This window comes from Lampris incognitus, chromosome 10, assembly GCF_029633865.1.
Source record: "Lampris incognitus isolate fLamInc1 chromosome 10, fLamInc1.hap2, whole genome shotgun sequence".
NCBI lineage: Eukaryota > Metazoa > Chordata > Actinopteri > Lampriformes > Lampridae > Lampris > Lampris incognitus.
This window is the reverse complement of record NC_079220.1, coordinates 13,699,990-13,720,773: the sequence shown is the minus strand read 5'-3', so window position 1 is coordinate 13,720,773 and position 20,784 is coordinate 13,699,990. Positions and strand designations below refer to the sequence as shown.

At 46.3% G+C, this 20,784-nt stretch overlaps 1 protein-coding gene across 1 annotated transcript in view; it reads left to right on the top strand.

Annotated features, from left to right (window-relative positions):
* The window catches only part of top3a (DNA topoisomerase III alpha), a 35,732-nt gene extending 23,905 nt beyond the window's left edge, over positions 1 to 11,827 (top strand). The window contains exons 12-16 of the mRNA XM_056287950.1: positions 6,438 to 6,603; positions 6,809 to 6,955; positions 7,328 to 7,450; positions 8,411 to 9,132; positions 10,701 to 11,827. Coding sequence (XP_056143925.1) covers positions 6,438 to 6,603; positions 6,809 to 6,955; positions 7,328 to 7,450; positions 8,411 to 9,132; positions 10,701 to 10,879 — 1,337 coding nt within the window. The 3' untranslated portion in view covers positions 10,880 to 11,827. The remainder of the gene's footprint in view (positions 1 to 6,437; positions 6,604 to 6,808; positions 6,956 to 7,327; positions 7,451 to 8,410; positions 9,133 to 10,700) is intronic.
* Positions 11,828 to 20,784: the final 8,957 nt, after the last annotated feature.

Here is a 20,784-nt window from a genome sequence, read left to right as displayed (position 1 = left end):
GGACTTGGACTCGGACTCGAACACTGGGGACTCGAGACTCGACTCGGACTCGAGGTTTAGTGACTCGACTACAACACTGCCTGAGGCCCACAGGGAACGGGGCAGTCCATAGCATCGTAACTCTTGGGAATTGTGTCACAAATCCAGTGGGCGAGCCATTGTGCTGACAGAGCAACCCCCTTGAGCCCGACCGCCATGGCAGACGAATAGTCGGGTGGATTTCCTGACTGCCGCTGAGCGCTCCACATAACACCAAAGTGCCCTAACCGGATACAGGGTGTGGAGGCGCTCCTCCTCTTTGTTGACATGAGGAAGAGGAAAGAACACTCTCAGATGGATGACTCTCAACCTGAATGAGGAGGTGATGACCTTCAGCTGGAAGGACGGGTTGGGGCGCAATTCCAGTTACCCTTTGTTGTCACTGAAAGACATGCAGGAGGGACATATCGACAAGGCACACAGATCTCCTGCCCTCTTGGTGGAAGTAAGAGCCAAGAGAATGGCCATCTTGATAGATAACAACTCCAAGTTTGCCTGGCCAAGTGGCTCAAACGATGGGCCAGTCGACCTGTGCCGAGTAGTCTGCAGGTCCCATTGAGAGACAAGGCGTTGAGTAGGGGGCCTCAGCCTACGGATCCCCATCAGAAAGCGTTTGGCCAAGGGGTGTCTACTGATTGTGAAGTGGCCAAACCCATCATGGCCCACTGTCATTGCTGCTGCAAACTCCCCCAAGGAGGAAGCAGCATGGCCACCATCAAACAGGTCCCTGGCCTTGCACCAGACCGCAAAATCCTGCCAGCGCATAGAATAACCCCTGGAGGTAGAAGGGGCACGTGCATTCTGAATAGTTGTGACCATCGCCTCAGGGAGGCCCATGTAGGAGGCCCAGTCTCACCCTCTCAACTTCCAAACCATGAGGTGCCGTCCCCGAACTGAATGCGAAAGGATCGCACCGTCTACCTGTTGCAGGGCCATGAATAGGTCCGGGACCAGCCCCACCCCCACCACCATCAGCTGTATCAGGTCCGGAAACCACCTGGCGCCCAGGCTCTCCTGCGCCATAACTATCACTGACAGTTGTTGCACCCGAATCCTGTGAAGCAACTACATCACCAGCCGCGGGGATGGAATACCATACAGCAGACTGGGAGGCCTCCCTAGGTGAGCTAACGCGTCTAACCCCAATGAAGGGCGTCAGTCACTCTCAGAGGAAATCACAGTGGGCACTTGGCATTCTCCCTGCTTGCAAGCAGGTCAGCCACTGGTCGCCTGAACCGACGCCAGATCTGATCGCCTATGTCTGGGGAGAGGCTCCATTCCTCTTGGAGTGGCCCCCCCTCTGGACAACCTGTCTGCTCCCACATTGAGAAACCCCAGATCATGGCAGGCGTTCAAGGAGAGGAGATGGCGATCTGCCCTCATCAGGATGGAGGGCCGGGGAGCTGACGCCCCCTTGTCTGTTCAAGTATGCCACCACCATGGTGGAGTCTGAGCTCACCATGATGTGCCTTCCTCTCAAGTGAGGACCAAAAAGGTGAAGCACCTTCTGAACCACTGTGAGCTCCAGCAGGTTTATGTGGTGAAGGATGACAGATCACACGCCCCCCATGCTGGCCTGGCCGAGGGTCCCTCCCCAGCCGGCCAGGGACGCATCTGTGAAGACCTGAATGTAATGGGGGACGCACCCCAGCCGAACTCTGTCACAGAGACAGCTGGGTGAGTCAGAAAATCTCACATCTTTCTGGGCTGGTGTGGGGACATGGAGCTCGCACTGTTTGTCTCAGATTGGGTTCAGCCGCAACTGCGCGAACCAATGTTGCAGGTTCTTCATATGCAGCAGCCCCAGGCACACCATTGGGTGAGCTGCTGACATCATCCCGAGGAGAGACATGACATTCCCTGCTGGCACCAATAAAACGCATCGAGTCAACCTCAACAGTGCTACCACACACTCCTCTGACAGGCGCACTATCATAGCGTGGGAGTATAGAAACAGACCGAAGTAGGGCGTCTGCTGGGTCGGCTGAAGAGCACTCTTGGTGGGGTTGATAGTGAAGCCCAGCTGCATGATGTGATGGATGACCAGGGCTGTATGGGTTCCACTTCCTGCTAAGACATGGTGAGAATTAACCAGTCATCGATGTAGATTAAAATTTTCACCTCTTTTGCCCTAAGCGGCTCCAGCGCCATCTCCACACATTTGGAGAACGTGTGCACAGCCAGGGAGTAACCGAGTGGGAAACGGGTGTATTGATGGACCTGTCCTTTCACCACAAAACGCAGGAACTTCGTGTGAATTGGCAGAATGGGGACGTGGAAATACGCATTGGTCGGACCTATGGAAGTCATCCAGTCACCTGCTGGGATGCACTCCCAACAGCAGCTTGATCATCAGCATAGGAAACGGTCTACGAGCAATGTAGCCATTCAGGATGTGTAGATCCAGAATCTGTCTCATGTCCCCTAATTTTTTGGGAACAGAAATAAGGGGAAAAGAAACCCTTCCCTCTGACTGGGGAACCGCCATTATGGTTCCCTTGCAGAGGAGTGCAGTTATCTCCTGCAACACTGTGCACTCAGCAGGAGTTGAGAGAGAGGTCTGAAGAATGCCACTGAACGGAGGAGGTTGATGGCACTACTGTAGCGCATAGCCCTTCCTTAGAGTTCTGTCTAGCCAGGGGGGAAAAGGCCGCACAGCTGCACCCATGTTGAGTGGTGAGCCATGAGCGGTAGCGCAATCGGTTCAGCAGGGAGGGTAAGTGCAGGCCCACCCACACCATCCCTTCCCTGGCAGGAGGGAGCCACTGCTCTCACTTCATCATCCGATGAGCCGATCACGGGGGACGAAGGAGAAATAACAACTCCAGGCAACGAAGCAGAGAGAATGGCAATATCACTGTCCCCTGAAGTGAAAGGCGAAAGACTCGCCTTGGTAGCCAACAGGCTAGCTCAGCTGGAAAGCTGCTCAATAGCTGTAATGTTTTGGTCACCATCTTTGGATCGGTTGTCCTTCCTGGCCTGAACTGCAAAGGAAGATGGGATAGCCTGCATGCGGCCCTGACAACCAACGTCACAAGGCTATCTTAGGACATAGCACTCGAGGGTGAGGCCTGGCGTGTGGCTGAGCACAAAGGCCGACTGTGAAGTCATCCTGGGGAGCAGAGGAGGGAGGAGATGAAGGAAGAGGGATATTCATCCTCTTGGTGGCTGAAAAAAACAGGCTGGGCAGGTCGTCAAGAGGGTACCAGTGAACCACCGGTGGCTCCAAGTTGAGGAAGAGAGAGGCTGGGTCCTCTTCCTTGAAGACACGACAGTTGTTGTCTTCATCATAGTCTGCCCAATATTTAGAATGAGCTGTGGCTCCTCACTCACCAGCATCTGGCCTGCGCGGGAGAGGCAAAAGTGTACTTTTGCCTGTTCTCGCGCTTCAACCGGGGGAGAGTGAGGCAGGCAGGGCAAGTCTCAGCTTCCTCCAGGTGACACCAACCGAGGAAAAAGAAACAGGCCAGGTGGCTGTCCAGCGAAGAAATCTCAGTGGAGCAGGAGAAGCAGGTTTTGGTCAGTGAAGACATGACTGCGACACTGGAGGGTGACAGAAAAAATCACAGGTCCATACTCAAGGTGGTTGAGTGAAAAAGGGAGACGAGCTACGGAAATGCTAGATTGTGTGTGTGTGTGTGTGTTTGTGTGTGTGTGTGTGTGTGTGTGTGTGTGTGTGTGTGTGTGTGTGTGTGTGTGTGTGTGTGTGTGTGTGTGTGTGTGTGTGTGTGTGTGTGTGTGCAGCCACACACACACACACACAAATAAACAGACAGTTGAATCAGTTCATCTGGACACAACGTTTATTGACAGAAACGTTTCATCACTCATCTAAGTGACCTCTTCAGTCTCAGCTGTCTGCAGGTATCCCCATCCTTATAAACAATACAGTTGCATAACGACCGAAACCAATGATCAGTTTTATATGCAAATATACGTGACCATTACCGAGAGTTTGAATGGCCATGTGTACTAGTCAGAGGATTTGGGAATGTTTGCAATCACAGTATTGTAAGGTAGCGACAGATGTTCTCTTAGCCCCCCCCCCCCCCCCCCGATCAGGGATGGTCGTTCCCTCTTCACATATATGGCCTCTTTGACTCCTCGTTCAAACCAGCGTTCCTCCCTATCAAGGATGTGCACATCCTCATCTTTGAAAGAGTGGCCACTGGCTTGTAGATGGGTGTAGACTGTGGAGTCCTGGCCTGAAGCATTAGCTCTCCTGTGTTGAGTCATCCTCTTGGCCAGCGTCTGTTTAGTTTCCCCAATGTACAAGTCACAGCAATCCTCCTGGCACTTAACAGCATACACTACATTGCTCTATTTGTGCCAGGGTACCTGATCCTTGGGGTGGGCCAATTTCTGGCGCAGCGTGTTTTGGGTTTTGAAAGCAACTGAGATGGGGTGTTTGGAAAATACGTGTCTCAACTGTTCTGACACTCCCACCACATATGGAATCACCGCTGGTTTATGCTTAGACAGCTGTTGCCCTCTTTTCTTTGATTGGCTGGTGCACTGTTTGGGCGTCTTGCTGTCTTTGACAAACACCCAGTTAGGATAACCACACTTAACCAGGGCCTGTTTAATGTGGGATTTCTCCCCTTCCCCGGCCGCTGTGTCAGTGGGGATGTTGTCAGCTTGCTGGTACAGCATCCTGATGACTCCAAGTTTGTGCTCCAGTGGAGGATGCGAGTCAAACCTTAAGTACTGATCACTATGTGTTGGTTTATGGTAAACATCAAAAATCGAATGTCCCCCATCACCGATTGCAACCTCACAGTCTAAGAAGGCTAACCTGTAACTTTTCACATCCTCCCTGGTGAACTTGATGTGGTTGTCCTCAGAGTTAATGTGGTCGGTGAAATGTGGTACGTCCTGAGATTTAATTTTAACCCAGGTGTCATCTACAAATCTGAACCAATGGCTAGGTGGTGTCCCTGGATAGGACATCAGAGCCCTCTTTTCCACTTCTTCCATATACAAGTTGGCCGCTATAGGTGAGACTAGTGAACCTATAGCACACCCATGCCTCTGCCTATAGTACTGCCCCCTGTATGTGAAGTACATGGACTGAAGATACAGTTTCAGGAGCAGACACAATTGCTCAGTGTTAAGGTTGGTCTTATTGCTAAGGGTGGGGTCGTTTTGTAATTTGATACAGACTACCTGCACTACTTCATCAACAGGAAGGCACGTGAAGAGAGACTTAACATCATGAGAGACCATTGTTTCATCCTCCTCCATAATGTTATCCCTCACTTTTTACCACAAAATCCAAAGTGTTCTGAATGCGATGTTCATTACTGCCTACCAACGGGTTAAGAATAGATGCAAGAGAGATGTTATAGGTCCCATACAAACAATAGGCCATAATGGCACATCCTGTTTATGTATCTTAGGTAACCCATACAGACTAGGTGAAGCTTCCCCGGGGTATAATCTGTGGTACAAAATTCTGTCAATAGCATTGTCCTGTTCTAACAGCTTTAGACAATCTATCACTTTTTTCTTGTAACCACTGCCTGGATCTCGTTTCAGGGGCTAATAAGTATTCATGTCGCTAAGTAACATCATAACTTTCTCACAATACTCTGTCTGGTTTAATACAACAGTGCATCTATCTGCCTTTGTCTGCCAGAAGGATGATGATGTTATTCTCCTTACTGAGAGTCGTGAGAGCTTTCCTGTCGTCTTTACTGATGTCGGATGGCAGCACCTTTGCATTGCTGAGGCAGGCTGAAACTTCCGTCCGCAGTTGCTCCGCTTCCGGGTCCTCGATGTTGTTTGTACATCTGTCGCCATCTTACAATGCTGTGATTGCAAACATTCCCAAATCCTCTGTGAATAGTACACATGGCCATTGAAACTCTACTCTTTGTAAGCACATGGCTGTAGCTTAATGCTACAGGACTTCCTACTCTCACAAGTTTGAAAGTTTACAGATAGTTGGGATGGACTCAGTCATCTGCAAATCAGTCGGATTTTGCCTCTATGTTCAAAACACCTTGTGATTAAACATGAAATAAATGATGAAGATAAGTGTATCTCTATTGTGAGATTCCCATAGTCAAAAAAAGAGATAAGGAGAGGTTTTTGCACAAGGTTCGGCAAAGTAGCAAGTTTCTTGATATTGAAGCGATCAGTGAAGTTTTTGTCACTGAAATTTTTGTCTGGTTGATTCTAAATGATACCTGATTAAGTTTTTAATGAGGTCTGGGTTCAACATAAGCGAACCTTTCCCTGAAGGACACTTAAGCAGGCGAGATGATTGCTGACAGGGGGGTTTTACCCTGGTGCTCCACCGCCCTGCACTTAAACTGTTTTACAATTCCAGTCTTTGTCTTTGTCTTTTTTTCTTTCTTTTTTTTTTGCCTGCGTGTGGGCGTGTGTGTGTTTAGGTTATAACTCCATGGGTTATGAAATGTCCAAACCTAACTTGCGCTCGGAGCTGGAGGCGGACCTCAAGCTGGTATCTGAGGGAACGAAGGACAAACGGAGTGTCCTGCTGCACCACATCAACAAGTACAAGGCTGTCTTCGTTCAGTCTGTCAGGAAGGCCAAGAAGTGAGTTATGGGAGGAGAAAGATGGTATGCGTGAGTGCAGAATATCAGCTCTGAAATAGTTTGTTGAATAGGATGAGCTGGTAGTTATTAAATATTGAACACGTGCCATGACGATCTGACTTTGATCGATGGGTTGTATTTAAACACTGTTCTCATAATTGTCAATTAGTTTTGACGCAGGTTTAAATTGTCTCTTGTCTCTCAGGTTAGACGAAGCCCTGGCCCCGTATCTCGGCGCGGCACAGGATTTCATAGAACCAGCGCAGCAGGACATGGACATTCCCCTCCCAGTCAGGAAGTGCCCTCACTGTGGGCGGAACATGGTGCTGAAACAAAAGAGGGAGGGGAACGGGTGAGATGAAACGAGAGATATGTTATTACATTACGTTGAGGACAACTTCTTCATGGCAGACAGACACTCTGTCACCTCCTGCTCTAAAACTGCTTTCATCCCCTGTTCTATTCTTCACCTCAGTCTTCTGAAAAACCCCAAAATGTCTCAGAAATGTTCCGAAACATAGTTTACAGGTTAAAATGGCTCATCATTCCTCTCTTTCTTTCTCTCTTTTGTTGCTCCATATATGTCACTGTATTGCGTTTGTTATCTTGCTCTGTGTATGTGTTGATGTGCCTGTGCATATCCCTTCCACACAAAGTTCCTGATGGGAAGAATAAAGTTATCTGCATCTCTCTACATGTCATTCTTTCCTCCCTCTCCCTCCAGTAAGTTCCTAACATGCGTGGGCTATCCAGCCTGTAAGACTGCAGTGTGGTTCCCGGACTTTGTGCTGGAGGTCAACCGAGATAAAAGCGTGTGTCCCACCTGCAAGCCCCATCCTGTTCACATGTGAGCAAACACCGTACCACTTCCTCTTCTCCCGCTCTCGAACATTTGCCCAAAGCAATCTTGGCACACAGATAAGGCAGATTCCTTTAACCGGAGATTCAATGGCAATCCTTTTTATTTTCTTCCCTGAGTAATAACTGCACACCACTGGCCTGCATCAATCCCTTTCATCCCTTTCCCCCGTCAGTACTATCCAGTATAGTTAATGAATGTACTGCATATGCAGTTTAATGACTGTTTTAACACGTAGCCCTTTCACATCACCTTGAGCTCATGCGGTTTTGGCATGGGGCAGCCCCAGCAGAAACCTAACCCTGTATCACGGAACTGTTTGTGTCCTACTCCGCCAATTGAGATAAAAAGGACCGAGCAAAGATAAATCACTCAGAAGCTTCAAATTCTGCTGTGCGCAAGTGGGCGTTAACTACTCATGCATGTGCCTCGGTGCTATCCAAACACTGGGTGAGCTGGCTAGCAACAAGCCAAAGTGCTCCACACCAGTGGCCGTTACCATAGCTACCAATCTGGTGCAGACCTCAAAGTTGAACTTATTTTAAAAAATACGTTGTTGTTTTGTTTTGTGTGTTGTTTTTTTTCTTTTCGTATATCACATTGCACACAGAGCTCTAAGATTGTTGGGTATTTAGTCCAAACCTTCCCCAGATACTGATACACGAGGCATCTGTTACAGCAGACTGTATTTTGTGAGGTATCCATTCACAACAACGTATAACTGTTCTGTCCAGCCCCCCCCCCCCCCAACTCTAGACAGGATACACACCTTGAATGCAAATTCCTGCTTAACTTCATCTGTGCTGTTGTTAATAAAAAATAAAAAAATCGGTTGCTTAATCCATAAAGGATTTGTAATGGGACCGGTGCATTTCAGTTCGTCGCAGTGCATGTCTGTTTATTTCAACATAGTTAAGCCATCATTTCCTGTGTCTTCATGTTCCTCAGGTTAAAGTTCAAGTTCCGCCGAGGTAGCATCCCTCCCATGTTGCCTCTGGAGTTTGTTGGCTGCATCGGCGGATGTGATGAAACGCTGAGAGAAGTTCTTGACCTGAAATACCTCCGAGCACCAGCAGCAGGAGAAGGAGGGGGAATAGGGGCAGCAGAAAGAGTTGGAGGGGTTCATCATCATCCACCAGCCCCCAGAGCAGATCACCCCAGAGACCCCTGGTTGAATCCACAGCCCTCCCTCCCACCTCCCACCCCCTCCTGGGGCCCCTTTCCTCCCCCGGGCAACGGCAGTGGCGGCGCTCACATCAACCCCAGTAGTGATGTCATCGTGTGTAACTGTTCGCAGGAAGCTGTCCTCCTCACCGTCCGGAAAGACGGCCCCAACCAGGGGCGCCAGTTCTACAAGTGCGACGCCGGGAACTGTAACTTCTTCCTGTGGGCAAACCCGCCAAGCCAACAGTGGCCAATGCAGCCATCAACATCAACAAGCTCCCAAGCTCCCAGGCTCTCCGTGGGCTTGGGGAACATCCCTGAGAGAGGGAAAACGGTTGGGGGAAGACACTTGAATGAAATGAAGTGTTACTGTATGGAGGTCGCAGTGATGCGCACGGTACAGAAGGAGGGTCCTAATAAAGGACGTACATTCTACGCCTGCGGGAAACCCAGGGACCAGCAGTGTAACTTCTTTAAGTGGGCCGACGAGAATGTTCCTCCTTCAGGTAAAAAATAAATGTCATTCAAGAAATGTCAAGCAATGATTTTTCACATCTTAGATGTTGATATGTGGTTGTACATTCTAGAGCTGAAACAACTCCTTAAGTCAATCAAATGACTTGATTTAGGTTAAAAAAAAATCCTTGAGTAGAGTTTTCATCCTCTAGTATTCTACAACAAGACAATTTGATAGAGTTCCACATTGTTGGAGAACAGGTCAGAGTTGTTGCACACTCGACTTCCACGGCCACCGTCCTGCTGTCCATTTCAACCAACACCTTTTCTGGGGTCTGATGAGCGTCGGTATCGGTCGCCCTAACCCGGCGTTCGGTTCATCCCGCAGCGCCAGTTCTGCTTACCAAAAGTGGCCCACTGGGCACTCGCATTCCACGCCCAGCTCCAAGCCAGTGAGCCGGGCTTCTTACCCATTTAAAGTTTGAGAATAGGTTGAGATCGTTTCAGCCCCAAGACCTCTAATCATTCGCTTTACCAGATAAAACTGATTCAGAGCGCCAGCTATCCTGAGGGAAACTTCGGAGGGAACCAGCTACTAGATGGTTTGATTAGTCTTTTGCCCCTATACCCAGGTCAGACGACCGATTTGCATGTCAGGACCACTGTGGGCCTCCACTCAGAGTTTCCCCTGGCTTTGCCTTGCCCAGGCATAGTTCACCATCTTCCTGGTCCTATCATGGTCAGTTGAGACTGAAGAGGTCACTTAGATGAGTGATGAAACGTTTCTCTCTCATTAAACGTTATGTCCAGATGAACTGATTCACCTTCCTGTGAGGTCAGAGTTGCGTTTGGAAGGTGAAGTATTTGAATGGGATTGTGGTAAAATTCTGAAACAATGGGTGTCCTGGTTGTTCTGTCAGTTAAGTGTGTACCATGCAGGCTCAGGCCTGATCACAGTGTCCCGGATTCGAATTAAGCCACAGGAATTTTTCTGCATGTTTTCCGTTACTCTCACCTCTGTTTCCTGTCTATCTCCAACCGTCTGTCAGATAAAGGTTAAAAATCCCCCCCAAAAAAGCCTTTACATTCCAAGACAAATAAATTAATAATTGAAATGAGCGCCCCCCCACACACTCATACACACACCACACACACACACACATCTCGCAATTAAAATATTCAGCATAATACTCTATTAACAAAATAATCATTAGTTATTGCACCAGTCCACTCATGTACACATCTGTATTTATATCCTTCAGTGCTCTTAAAAGATATTTATGAACCATCTATTTGATGAAAAACGCTGTGTAAATGATTTTTTTCACACTGACACACACACACACACACAAATATGCACACTTGTCTAATACCAGAAGACTTGAAGAAAGAGGTCATCCCAACCTATATGTTCATTTAATGATATAGAGGACTGTCACAACTTACAAACACTGGCTGAGACTTTGACCCTACGATATTAATTCAGCATACTGCACCTATAATTAAGAAGAGTACACACACACACACACACACACACACACACACACACACACACACACACACACACACACACACACACACAATGACTATTCCATGTTGTGTTGTATTTCTTTTCCAGACTCAGGCGGTTTTACTGGTGGATTTGGTGATGGGGGAGACAGAGGAAGAAATGGAAGGAAGACAACTGGAGGTCCTGCTATTAACAAACCACCTGCTGCTAAGAAACCTCGTGCTTGTGGCATCTGCCGCATGCCGGGACACACACGAAATAACTGTCCCCAGCGTGACAATCTATGATAAAGAACCCAAGCTGTTATTGTGACATTGTTCTGGAAAAACTTTTGAAGTTGTGCACGTGCTCGGACTGGAAGTGTCTCGACACACCGTACTGCTAGTGCTGCTGTATTACACCAGTAATGAGATCTGGGTTTAACTGTTAAATTTTCAACCCAGGATTCAACCTGGTGTCAGCCTTTATTAATCCAGGAATCCATATTTTTAATGATTTTGTTTTCTTGGGTTACACATTAGTTTCAGCAGGACTGATGGATCTTTTCAGGGTCTTAGTCAGAGAGCCATGGGATTTGTGTTAGGAGGACGGGCGTGAAGGGTGACCAGGTATAAGTGAGACTGAGAAAAGGTCATCCTTGAAGACTTAAAAATGTAGAATTATATTCTACAGCGCTGTGAATGTGTAGCAGTCATAATCTTTACATGACCTTGAATTTGTACACTGCTCTTTGTTCTAACCGGGCTCTCAATTTGACATTTTGGCCCCGGAGAAGGTTCTGCATATAAAAGAGAGAGCCAAACCATTAATTTTATTTGGATCTTTTAGCAGATACCCTAGTTTTAAGATGTTTTACAAATTAATTGGAAATTTGCTCAGCTGCCTTTAAATCAATTAAACCTATCATTTATTGTGTGCCCCCCATCTCACCCCCACCCCCTTTTCACAAGTCCCCTGAACATGACAGACGGCAGTTTGAGAGAGGCTGTGTTAAGTGTGAAAATTAATAAATTTTTGTGTTGTTAGCCTACGTTAATAGGTCAACTTGCAATCATTTTCATCCAAACAGTGAGTGGTGATGATGAATATGATATATGCTGTTACCCAGGACCAAAGCATTTTGTATTTGTAGAACTGTCTAGCCATTGAAAGAAACAAAACAGTAAACAATGTTTTTTTTGTGCAAATACAAAGCAAACACTTGTTTCCTTATTGCAATTTTAAAGGATGTCAATACCAAAGAACTCCGTTGTGTACTTAATGCATCTATCTACATGGCCATAGTTATTATGTTCTTTACAGTCAGGGGCAAAGCTAGAGATGAAGAGGACTTTGAACTCAGTAATAATTTTTCAGTTAGTCTAATTTTATTTATTTATTCCCCCCTCTTTTTTTTCTCCCCAATTTTACCCGGCCAACTACCCTACTCTTCCAAGCCGTCCCGGTCGATGCTCCACCCACTCCGCCGATCCGGGGAGGGCTGCAGACCAACACATGCCTCCTCCGATACATGTGGAGTCACCAGCCGCCTCCCCTCGCCTGACAGTGAGAAGTTTCGCCAGGGGGACGTAGCACACGGGAGGACCACACTACTCCCCTCCCCCCCGAACAGGTTCCCCGACCAACCAGTGGAGGCGCTAGTGCAGCAACCAGGACACACACCCACATCCGGCCTCCCACTCGCAGACACCGCCCGACCAAGCCGGAGGTAACACGGGGACTCGAACTGGCGATCCCCGTGTTGGTAGGCAACGGAATAGACCACCACGCCACCCAGATGCCCCTGTTAGTCTAACTTTTAAAAGACACCAAACTCCTGGTTATTTTCCTTTTCCATTTTTCCTCCATATGCATTTCGATTTTAAAAATTGTTTCCCCATATTAGGGTTAAAACTTAATCAATAAATATTAAAATAAAGGTGTGATCAGTCTTTAAATGGAAAGAAACTAGTGAATAGCAACTTATAAACTTCACATTATGGAATACTAATTTTCAGTATTTCTATTTTGCTCCTGAAGAGTTCTTTACTTCTGCAGACATATGTAGCTGAGGGGTTTTTTTTCTTCTTCTCGCGATTACACAAGATGGGGAAAATCACAAAGCATTCCTGGCATACCAGGAACAGAATAACTAGATCAACAACAACAAAAAAAGAGGGTTACATCATTTAAGAAACAAAAGGCACACGCGATATACATAAAAAAAGAGGCAAATGAAGCAACAGGCACTTAAACACACATTCCAGAGCTGGTATTTTCCCAGAAAGTGGACTTCTTCATTCCTGCTGGATATTTCATGCAAGATGACCTTTGACCTATATACTAGCTATGGCTAGCCTGTAGCTACGTTATACATTACAGTACGGGTATACCAAATAATTGATATTATAATGCCAAATAATAGGTTTAAAAACAATATACGGTGGTGACGATTATCTTATTGTGTTGCCAAGCTAACTACCACTTGCTTCAACAAACACAGTCGAGACTTTTTTTGGACTTTTGGGAGTAGATTTTCCCAACCCGCTCGACCCGTACTTGGCTACACCTAGTCATTCACACGGACTTTTTTCTTTTTCCTCCCATCTTCTGGGGCACTCAAAACACAATCTGCAAAGAAGGTGAGAGAGGCCCGGTATGGCGGGGGGGTTGTTGCTTCTATTTCCCTTAAATGCGAAGCCCGGCCAGCGACAGGCTCAAATTGAGTGCGGACGGGAATAAAAAAATCTCCACATTCCGGGAATAAGACGCGATAGCGGTTTGTTGATGCCCCGCGGGGCGCGTGTTCACAAGAATCTTTACTGGCACGTTCGTGAGTCATACGTGAGTCATGGACGTGGGTGGGTGGATGTACGACGCGATCCTCCTTTGTTTCCTGCTAAATCCTCGGCTCTCACCTCAGCCTTTAGTAGTGTGTAGTATCCAGGCAGATAACGAGTCATGTGATTTTTTTTTTACCACCCCCCCGTGTCTCTTTCGCATGTTTCGACCGTAACGACACCTTCTCCGTGGGTGGGTTTCATGTTTGCGTTCGAACAAAACAAAAAAAAAGTTGAAATGTTAAGAGAAAGTGCCGACGGAAGGGAAGAGGGGTGGTGGCGGGTGATCAGTTGTTGATCAACCCTGACCTGTTTATCAGCACTCCCTTCCTTTTTATCATCTTCCAGCTTTTTTAGCCTAATGGTCTCCCTAGAAACAGTTGCCATGACACCCGGTGCTCGTAAGTGATGCAAGTACTCCAGGTGCACAGTTGACCACGGACCGTATGGGGGGGGGGCGCTGGGGATGTAGGTGGTGGTGGTGGTGGTGGTGGTGGTGGGGGGTAGAGTTTAGCCGCGTTAAGTAATTTGACACAGTATTCATATACCACTACAATTCATTGACATATTCAGAAGTATAATCTATGTAGTATAATCACATCTGTGCGATTTATTTGCATATCTTATCTGTGTAATCTACGATGTTACATTATAGTTCTGTTTCTTTCGTGCATTTTGTGCTCCTACTGCAAGTCTGTCTGTCCTGGACGAGGGATACCTCCTCTGTTGCTCTCCCTGAAATGTCTCCGATATTTCTTTTTTTTTCCTGATAAGGTTTTTCTTGTGAAGTTTTCCCTCAATCAGGTCTAGGGTTCAGGGATAGAGGGTGTCTGTCGCATGTCTTATACTGTCGTATATTGTTGTATATGTATATTGTACTGATTGTAAATCCCTTCAGGACTACCTTGTGATTTTGGGCAGTACAAATAAACTTGACTTGATTTTTTCAAATTGGCAACTACTATACACGAGGTTGCCATCAGAAAAGGTTTCTACGCTGTTCCAGTCTGGTCTATTCTAGCCTAATTTATTCGAATCTTTTCTATTCCATATGGAAAGGGCTCGGTGACAGATGAAAATAAACTTGGCTCCAAGCCATTTTCCTACAGCGGTTGCTGCTGAAATTGATGGTCTAGGTCGAATAGATTTGATTTACAGTTAAAGTTGTGAACTTTTTTGTGCAGTGTAATGTATTTTGCATCATCATGGACATAGACTCGTGTTCTAAATAATCAAACAAAATATCAACCACCATTACCATCAATGAGCTCTTCACGTTTCATCCAATTCGTTTACAGATTGCCATGTTCGTCAACTGGTGATGTACAGTGAAGAACATTTCAATGAATGTAAAAGGCAGGCTAAGCATAATTTTGTCTAGAGTTTCATAAAGGAAACCAGTTCTATGCAAAGCTGGAGGTGTAAACATTGTCACAAGAATGCGACATTCATCACCAATGCAAATTGCAATCTTTTCTGTACAAGGGTTAGCCTACATGTGATTGCACCATGTTGTGCTTTTACATGACTGGAAGACTCGACTTAGCTGATGAATATACAGAGACTTTGACTGCATGAGATGACTTTATCAACGACAACCCATGCTGCATACACATACACTGAACGCATGGCCGGAGGATTCACCAAACAGAGTTGCTCCAACTTCACGTCATCAACTTCCGTATTAGTATCAGTACGCAGCACTATATACTACATCCTCCTTTCTCATCATGAAAGTTACACTTCAACATTACTATAATGAAGATCTGTTTAGGACTGAACTTTGTGTCTCATGACTGTTATTGTCTAACTCACACATTTGCTTTAACATAAGAACAAATGAACTTGCTGCTCAAATAGTACAGATGATGTATAACTCTTCTGTCAAACATGAGAACAAATGAACTTGCTGCTCAAATAGTACAGATGATGTATAACTCTTCTGTCAAACATGACAATGGCTAATCAGTGTCTGAGAGCATAATATTGTGTCTTCTCCCTGCAAAGAATAGAAAATATTTCAAATATTCTAACATTTTAAATTACATTTCCTTCTTGAACAATTTTTTTTAATGAGCATAGTTGGAATGCGACTCTCACCGCCAGCTCAGCAGAAAGTCTTTGTACCTCTCAGGTGGTCAAATAACTCGACCACTCCTAATTTGAGCTGGCCTTGACGAGGATGAGAGCTCAATATCAACACTCTGCTGTACCTGCGTCTGGTGTGTTGGTTTGCTCATCATCTGTTAAGTCTGTTTCTGAATTCATCTGAGTGCTGGGTGGTGTTTTCCTCATATGGTGTCTGTTGTGTCTGTAGTGTTGCCCTGGATATGTCACTATGTCATGGGACCGTGGTTCACCTCTCTGTGCGGTCACCACAGCTGGACGCCAACCTTGTGCTGTCTCCATGTGAACAGTGCTACCTGGGTGCAGTTCTGGAAGCCACTTTAATCCTCTGTTGCAGTACTGCTGCTGTCTTTTCTGTAGATTTTGGAGAGTTGAGTGTACATCTCTGGGCACTGATGGATGGAGAACTGTGCTGGAGCTCGGTTGAGTGCTTCTGAAGACTCTGCCCATTTGTGCTGGGGAGTACGCCATGCTTGTTACAGGTGTGTTCCTCAGGGTGAGAAGTGCAAGATGGGAGTGTCTACATTTGTTTGTTGTGCTTTCTTCAGCACAAGTTTCAAAGGTTTTCACTGTTCTCTTGGCTAATCCAATTGACTGTGCATAACCCGGACTGGAGTGAATGAGTTTTGTGCCCCATGACGTTGCAAAGTTTGTCATTTTCTGACTTGCAAATGAAACGTGGTAGCACACTATCTCTAGTGTGTCACTATCTCTAGTGTGTAGTACTAGAGAAGACCGATTTCATCTTGCTGATCACAGTGTGTGATGTCTTGTCCTTAATGTTCAGTACCTCTGGGTATTTTGAGAGGTAGTCTACTATCAAGAGAAATGACTGACCTTCTATTTCAAAGAGGTCAGCCCCAACTTTGAGCCAAGGAAGCTCAGGGATGTCATGTGAGATCAGTGGCTTCTTCTGGTTTCTGGGCTGGAACTGCTGGCACGTCCCACAAGTCTCAACCATTTGTTCTATGTCTCTTGTCATTCCTGGCCAGAACCAGTGCTTTCTGGCCAGTGCTTTAGTCCACTGCATCCCTTGATGAACTATATGTAGCTTCTGTAGCATTTCTGTTCTCATTGTGCTTGGGAGGATTATCCTGTCTCCAGCGAACATTAGTCCTTCTCTCACTGCCACTGTGTGTCTCGATAGGCCAGTATAGTATCAGTCTTGAATCTGGCTACTTCTTGTGTCGGGGCCAATCATCTCTGTGTATGAATTGCAACAGCTGCAGTGTTTCATCTGTCTTTGTTTCACCCCTGAGCTACTCTAGAGTCTCTGTACTCAAGGCATCTGTGGGCTCCAAAGCATAGACAATTTTCTCATCCATGATTTCATCTGCTGACGTGTACTGTTCTTGTATGACAGCTCGTGAGAGTGTGTCTGCGATCAGTAGATCTTTACCTGGTGTGTAGGTGACATTTAAGTCATATCGCTGCAGCTGAAGCAGCATTCTCTGCAGTCTGGAAGGAGCTGTTCCAAGTGGCTTTCTCAGGATGTTTTCCAGTTGTTTGTGGTCTGACTGAACATTCACCCTCACCCCATACACATACTGGTGGTATTTTTTGACAGAGAAAACAATAGCTAAGAGTTCCTTCCCAATTTGTGCATAGTTCTTTTCAGTCTCAGTCGGTGCCCCTGATGCATAGGCTATTGGGTGGCCCTCTTGTAAGAGACATGCCCCCATGCTGTCTTTAGATGTGTCAGCCTGTATTATGAGCTGTTTCTTTGGATCGAAGAACCTTGAGCAAAGGAGCATTTGTAAGGGCATGTTTCAGTTTGTTGATTGCATCATCATGTTCATGTTGCCACTGCCACACATTGTCCTTCCGTAGCAGCTGCCTTAGTGGCACTGTTATGGTGGCCTCACCAGGGATATACTGTGCTAGGTATTTTATCATGCCAAGCATTCACTGTAGTCCTGTTTTGTCAGCAGGTGGCGGCATCTCAGCAATGGCCTTAACTTTTGCTTCATCTGCCTTAACACCCTCTGCAGTGACAATGTGGCCCAGGTAGTTTACACTGCTCACCTTAATACTGTATTTTCTCTTTATTGAATTTCACGTTGGCCTCTTTCACTCTAGCCACCACCTTCTGTATTATCTCATCATGTTCTTTCTCTGTAGATGCAGCAATAATCATGTCATCAGCTATGATGTGAACTCCTTGGATGTCTCCGAATGTTTCACAGTTGTGTTGCTGGAAGACATCACTCGCTGACTTTATTCCAAATGGTAGGCGTTTGAATCGATATCTCCCCCATGGTGTGTTAAATCAGCACAGTAGTGATTACTCCTTGTCTAGTTTTACTTGCCAGTAGCCATCCTTTTCGTCGAGCACTGTGAATATGTTCTTACCAACAAGTTTGCTCAAAACTTCATCAGTTGTAGGAACTGAGTAATGCTGTCTTAGTATTGCTTTGTTCAAATTACTGGGGGTCCAAGCACACCTGTAACTTCTTTTTGTCCTTCTTTTCATTGACTACAAGGCTATTCACCCATGGTGTTAGTTCAGTTACCTGTGCAGTCACATCAGCTTGTAACAGATTGTTCAGAGTGGCTTTGAGTCTGTCCATTATTGCCAGTGGTATTTTTCTGCAGCCGTGTATGACTGGTGTAGCCTTGGGGTCCGTGTGGATGTGATACTCTCCAGAGAACTCCCTCAGACCTTCAAAGACAGTTGGGTGCTGAGCTATCAGCTGCTCTTTTGTTGTTGGATGTTTCATGTCCAGTGTGTCAATGTCCACCTTTTTTACTAGATGCAAATCCTCACACGCCTCCCTCCCTAGGATGGATATGGAGGAGTGCTTGGATACATAACATTGTAGACTCGCTTAAGCCTTGGGTGTGGCACACTTGAGAGTGAGTTTCCCTTCTGGCCTCAGTCTCATCCCTCCATATGCTACCAGCACCGTTCTTGTGGGCTGTAGTAGTAGGTGTGCTCTCCACTCACCCCAGCCTTCCTTTTCGTGGACTTAAGCATCCTCAGTGGCAGGACATTGGCCTCTGCTCCCATGTCTAACTTGAATTTGACAGACATATTGCCTACATTTACCTCAGAGTACCACGATTTGTCAACTTTAGGGTCTAGCTGATTAATGTTCACTGTTTCAGTAAACGGCATCCATTTCAGGATTCACTTCATGTACTCTTTCTATGCTGTACTTTGCCTGACATTCACATCTTTGCATAGTGGTTCTGCTTTCCACACTTATGGCAGGATGCACCACATGCTGGACATTGCCTTAGCTTGTGCTCCCTTGTCCCTTTTTCTATGTGTATTGAACTGGCTGTTTTTGTCCTTTTGTTTTGTTTTTATGCACTGCATGTACAGCTCTCTCCTGGGATACTGCACCTATTGCTTGTATTTGTGCTTTAGCAGCCTCAACAGCACAACATGTGTCTATGGCCTTCTCTAATGTAAGATTTGGTTCTCTTAAAGTCTCTCTTTCAGGCGCTGGTCATTCATACTGAACACAATCTGATCATGTCATTTTCCAAGACGCCAAATTCACAGTCTTCACTCTTTCGCCTGAGCTCTGTCACATACGAAAAGACAGGAGGCGGAGCTGGAGGTGGCAGAGTTGAAGATGCTAAGATTTGCACTGGGAGTGACGAAGAAGGACAGGATTAGGAACGATTATATTTGAGGGACCACTCAGGTTGGACGGTTTGGAGACAAAGCAAGAGAGGCAAGACCGAGATGGCTTGGACATGTGTGGAGGAGAGATGCTGGGTATATTAGGAGAAGGGTGCTGAATTTGGAGCTGCCAGGGAAGAGGAAAAGAAGAAGGCCAAAGAGGAGGTTTATGGATGTGGTGAGGGATGACATGCAGGTGGCTGGTGTGACAGAGGAAGATGCAGAGGACAGGAAGAAATGGAAACAGATGATCCACTGTGGCGACCCCTAACGGGAGCAGCCGAAAGTACTAGTAGTACTAGTAGTAGTAGTAGTAGTAGTAGTAGTAGCGATAGATTGACATAGGGTGCACCCAAAACTTTTGTCTTTCAAACACCGTGTTTTTTTTAGGCTGACAATAGGCTCTGGAAGCTGCTAGAATTTCTTCTACAGTCTCTTCATCATAGCCAATATCAAGTGTGTTATACACCTCAGCTTCCTCGCCGAGTGCGTGCAGAAAAATGGCTACTTTTAGCTTTTCTTCCTTACGATCTGCACCAGTCATGGTCATGCATATTTGGAAGCGTTGTTCCCATCGTCGCCAATTTTCTCCCAAGTTGCCTGTTAGAACTAGCGGCGACGGTAACGTAAACTGACCCATCTTCAGACGGTGGCTCACCTTTCGTTGTCTGTGTGCCGTACGCGCTAGCGTAGCTTTTAGCTAGTAGAAAACTCCGTTGTCTCACAAACTGGACCGATCTCTGACATCATGTTATGGTTTTACATGACTTAGCTGATGAATATACAGAGACTTGACTTTGACTGCATGAGATGACTTTATTGGTGACAACCCGTGCTGCATACACATACACTGAACGCATGGCCGGACGAATCACCAGCTACTCCACCTTCACATCATCAGCTTCCATATTAGTATCAGTGCGCGGCACTATATACTACATACCATATTGTAGCAAATTCTGGGGGCAACCACAGGAACTGACGCGGCCGGGGCGCGAACCCATTTCGCCCGCATCGCGGGAGACATCGCTTACCGCTCGACTAAAGGCTCCGACTCGTCAGCTAGTGGCCAACGTGTGTAATTATCCATGCACGTTACAATATGCACTTACTCTATTTTGTCGGAGAATGTAATTGTACGGTGATTGTAAAGCCCTCTAGGACATGAAGCGTGATTAAGGGCAGTAAAATTTGACCAAGTTTCGTTTTCAGAGAATCGATTCCCTTGCAAAACAACAGTTACTGTACATAGGCTGATTCTGCTACATACTTTAAATCTGCAAACAAAAACTCGTTATATAACTTAACCTATCGGCCTATAAGCGTAACCAAGGCCTGACAATGAATAAATAAATACGCCAATAAAGTGTCAGTATTTAAAACAAACAAACAAGCAAACAAACACACATCGATACGTATGAAATAACACCTAAACCATCATTGGGGACGTTTCCCAGAAACTTCCCTTGAGTTTCGCAGTAACCTTCCTGTTTTAACCCCCCCCCCCTCCCGTCCGCCTTCTCATCTTTTTGCCCCTCCCTCCGTCCCTCCTGCCCTGTCCCTTCTCTGCACTCTGCTCTAAACGCGTGCACGGATGCGCGGCCACGCTTCC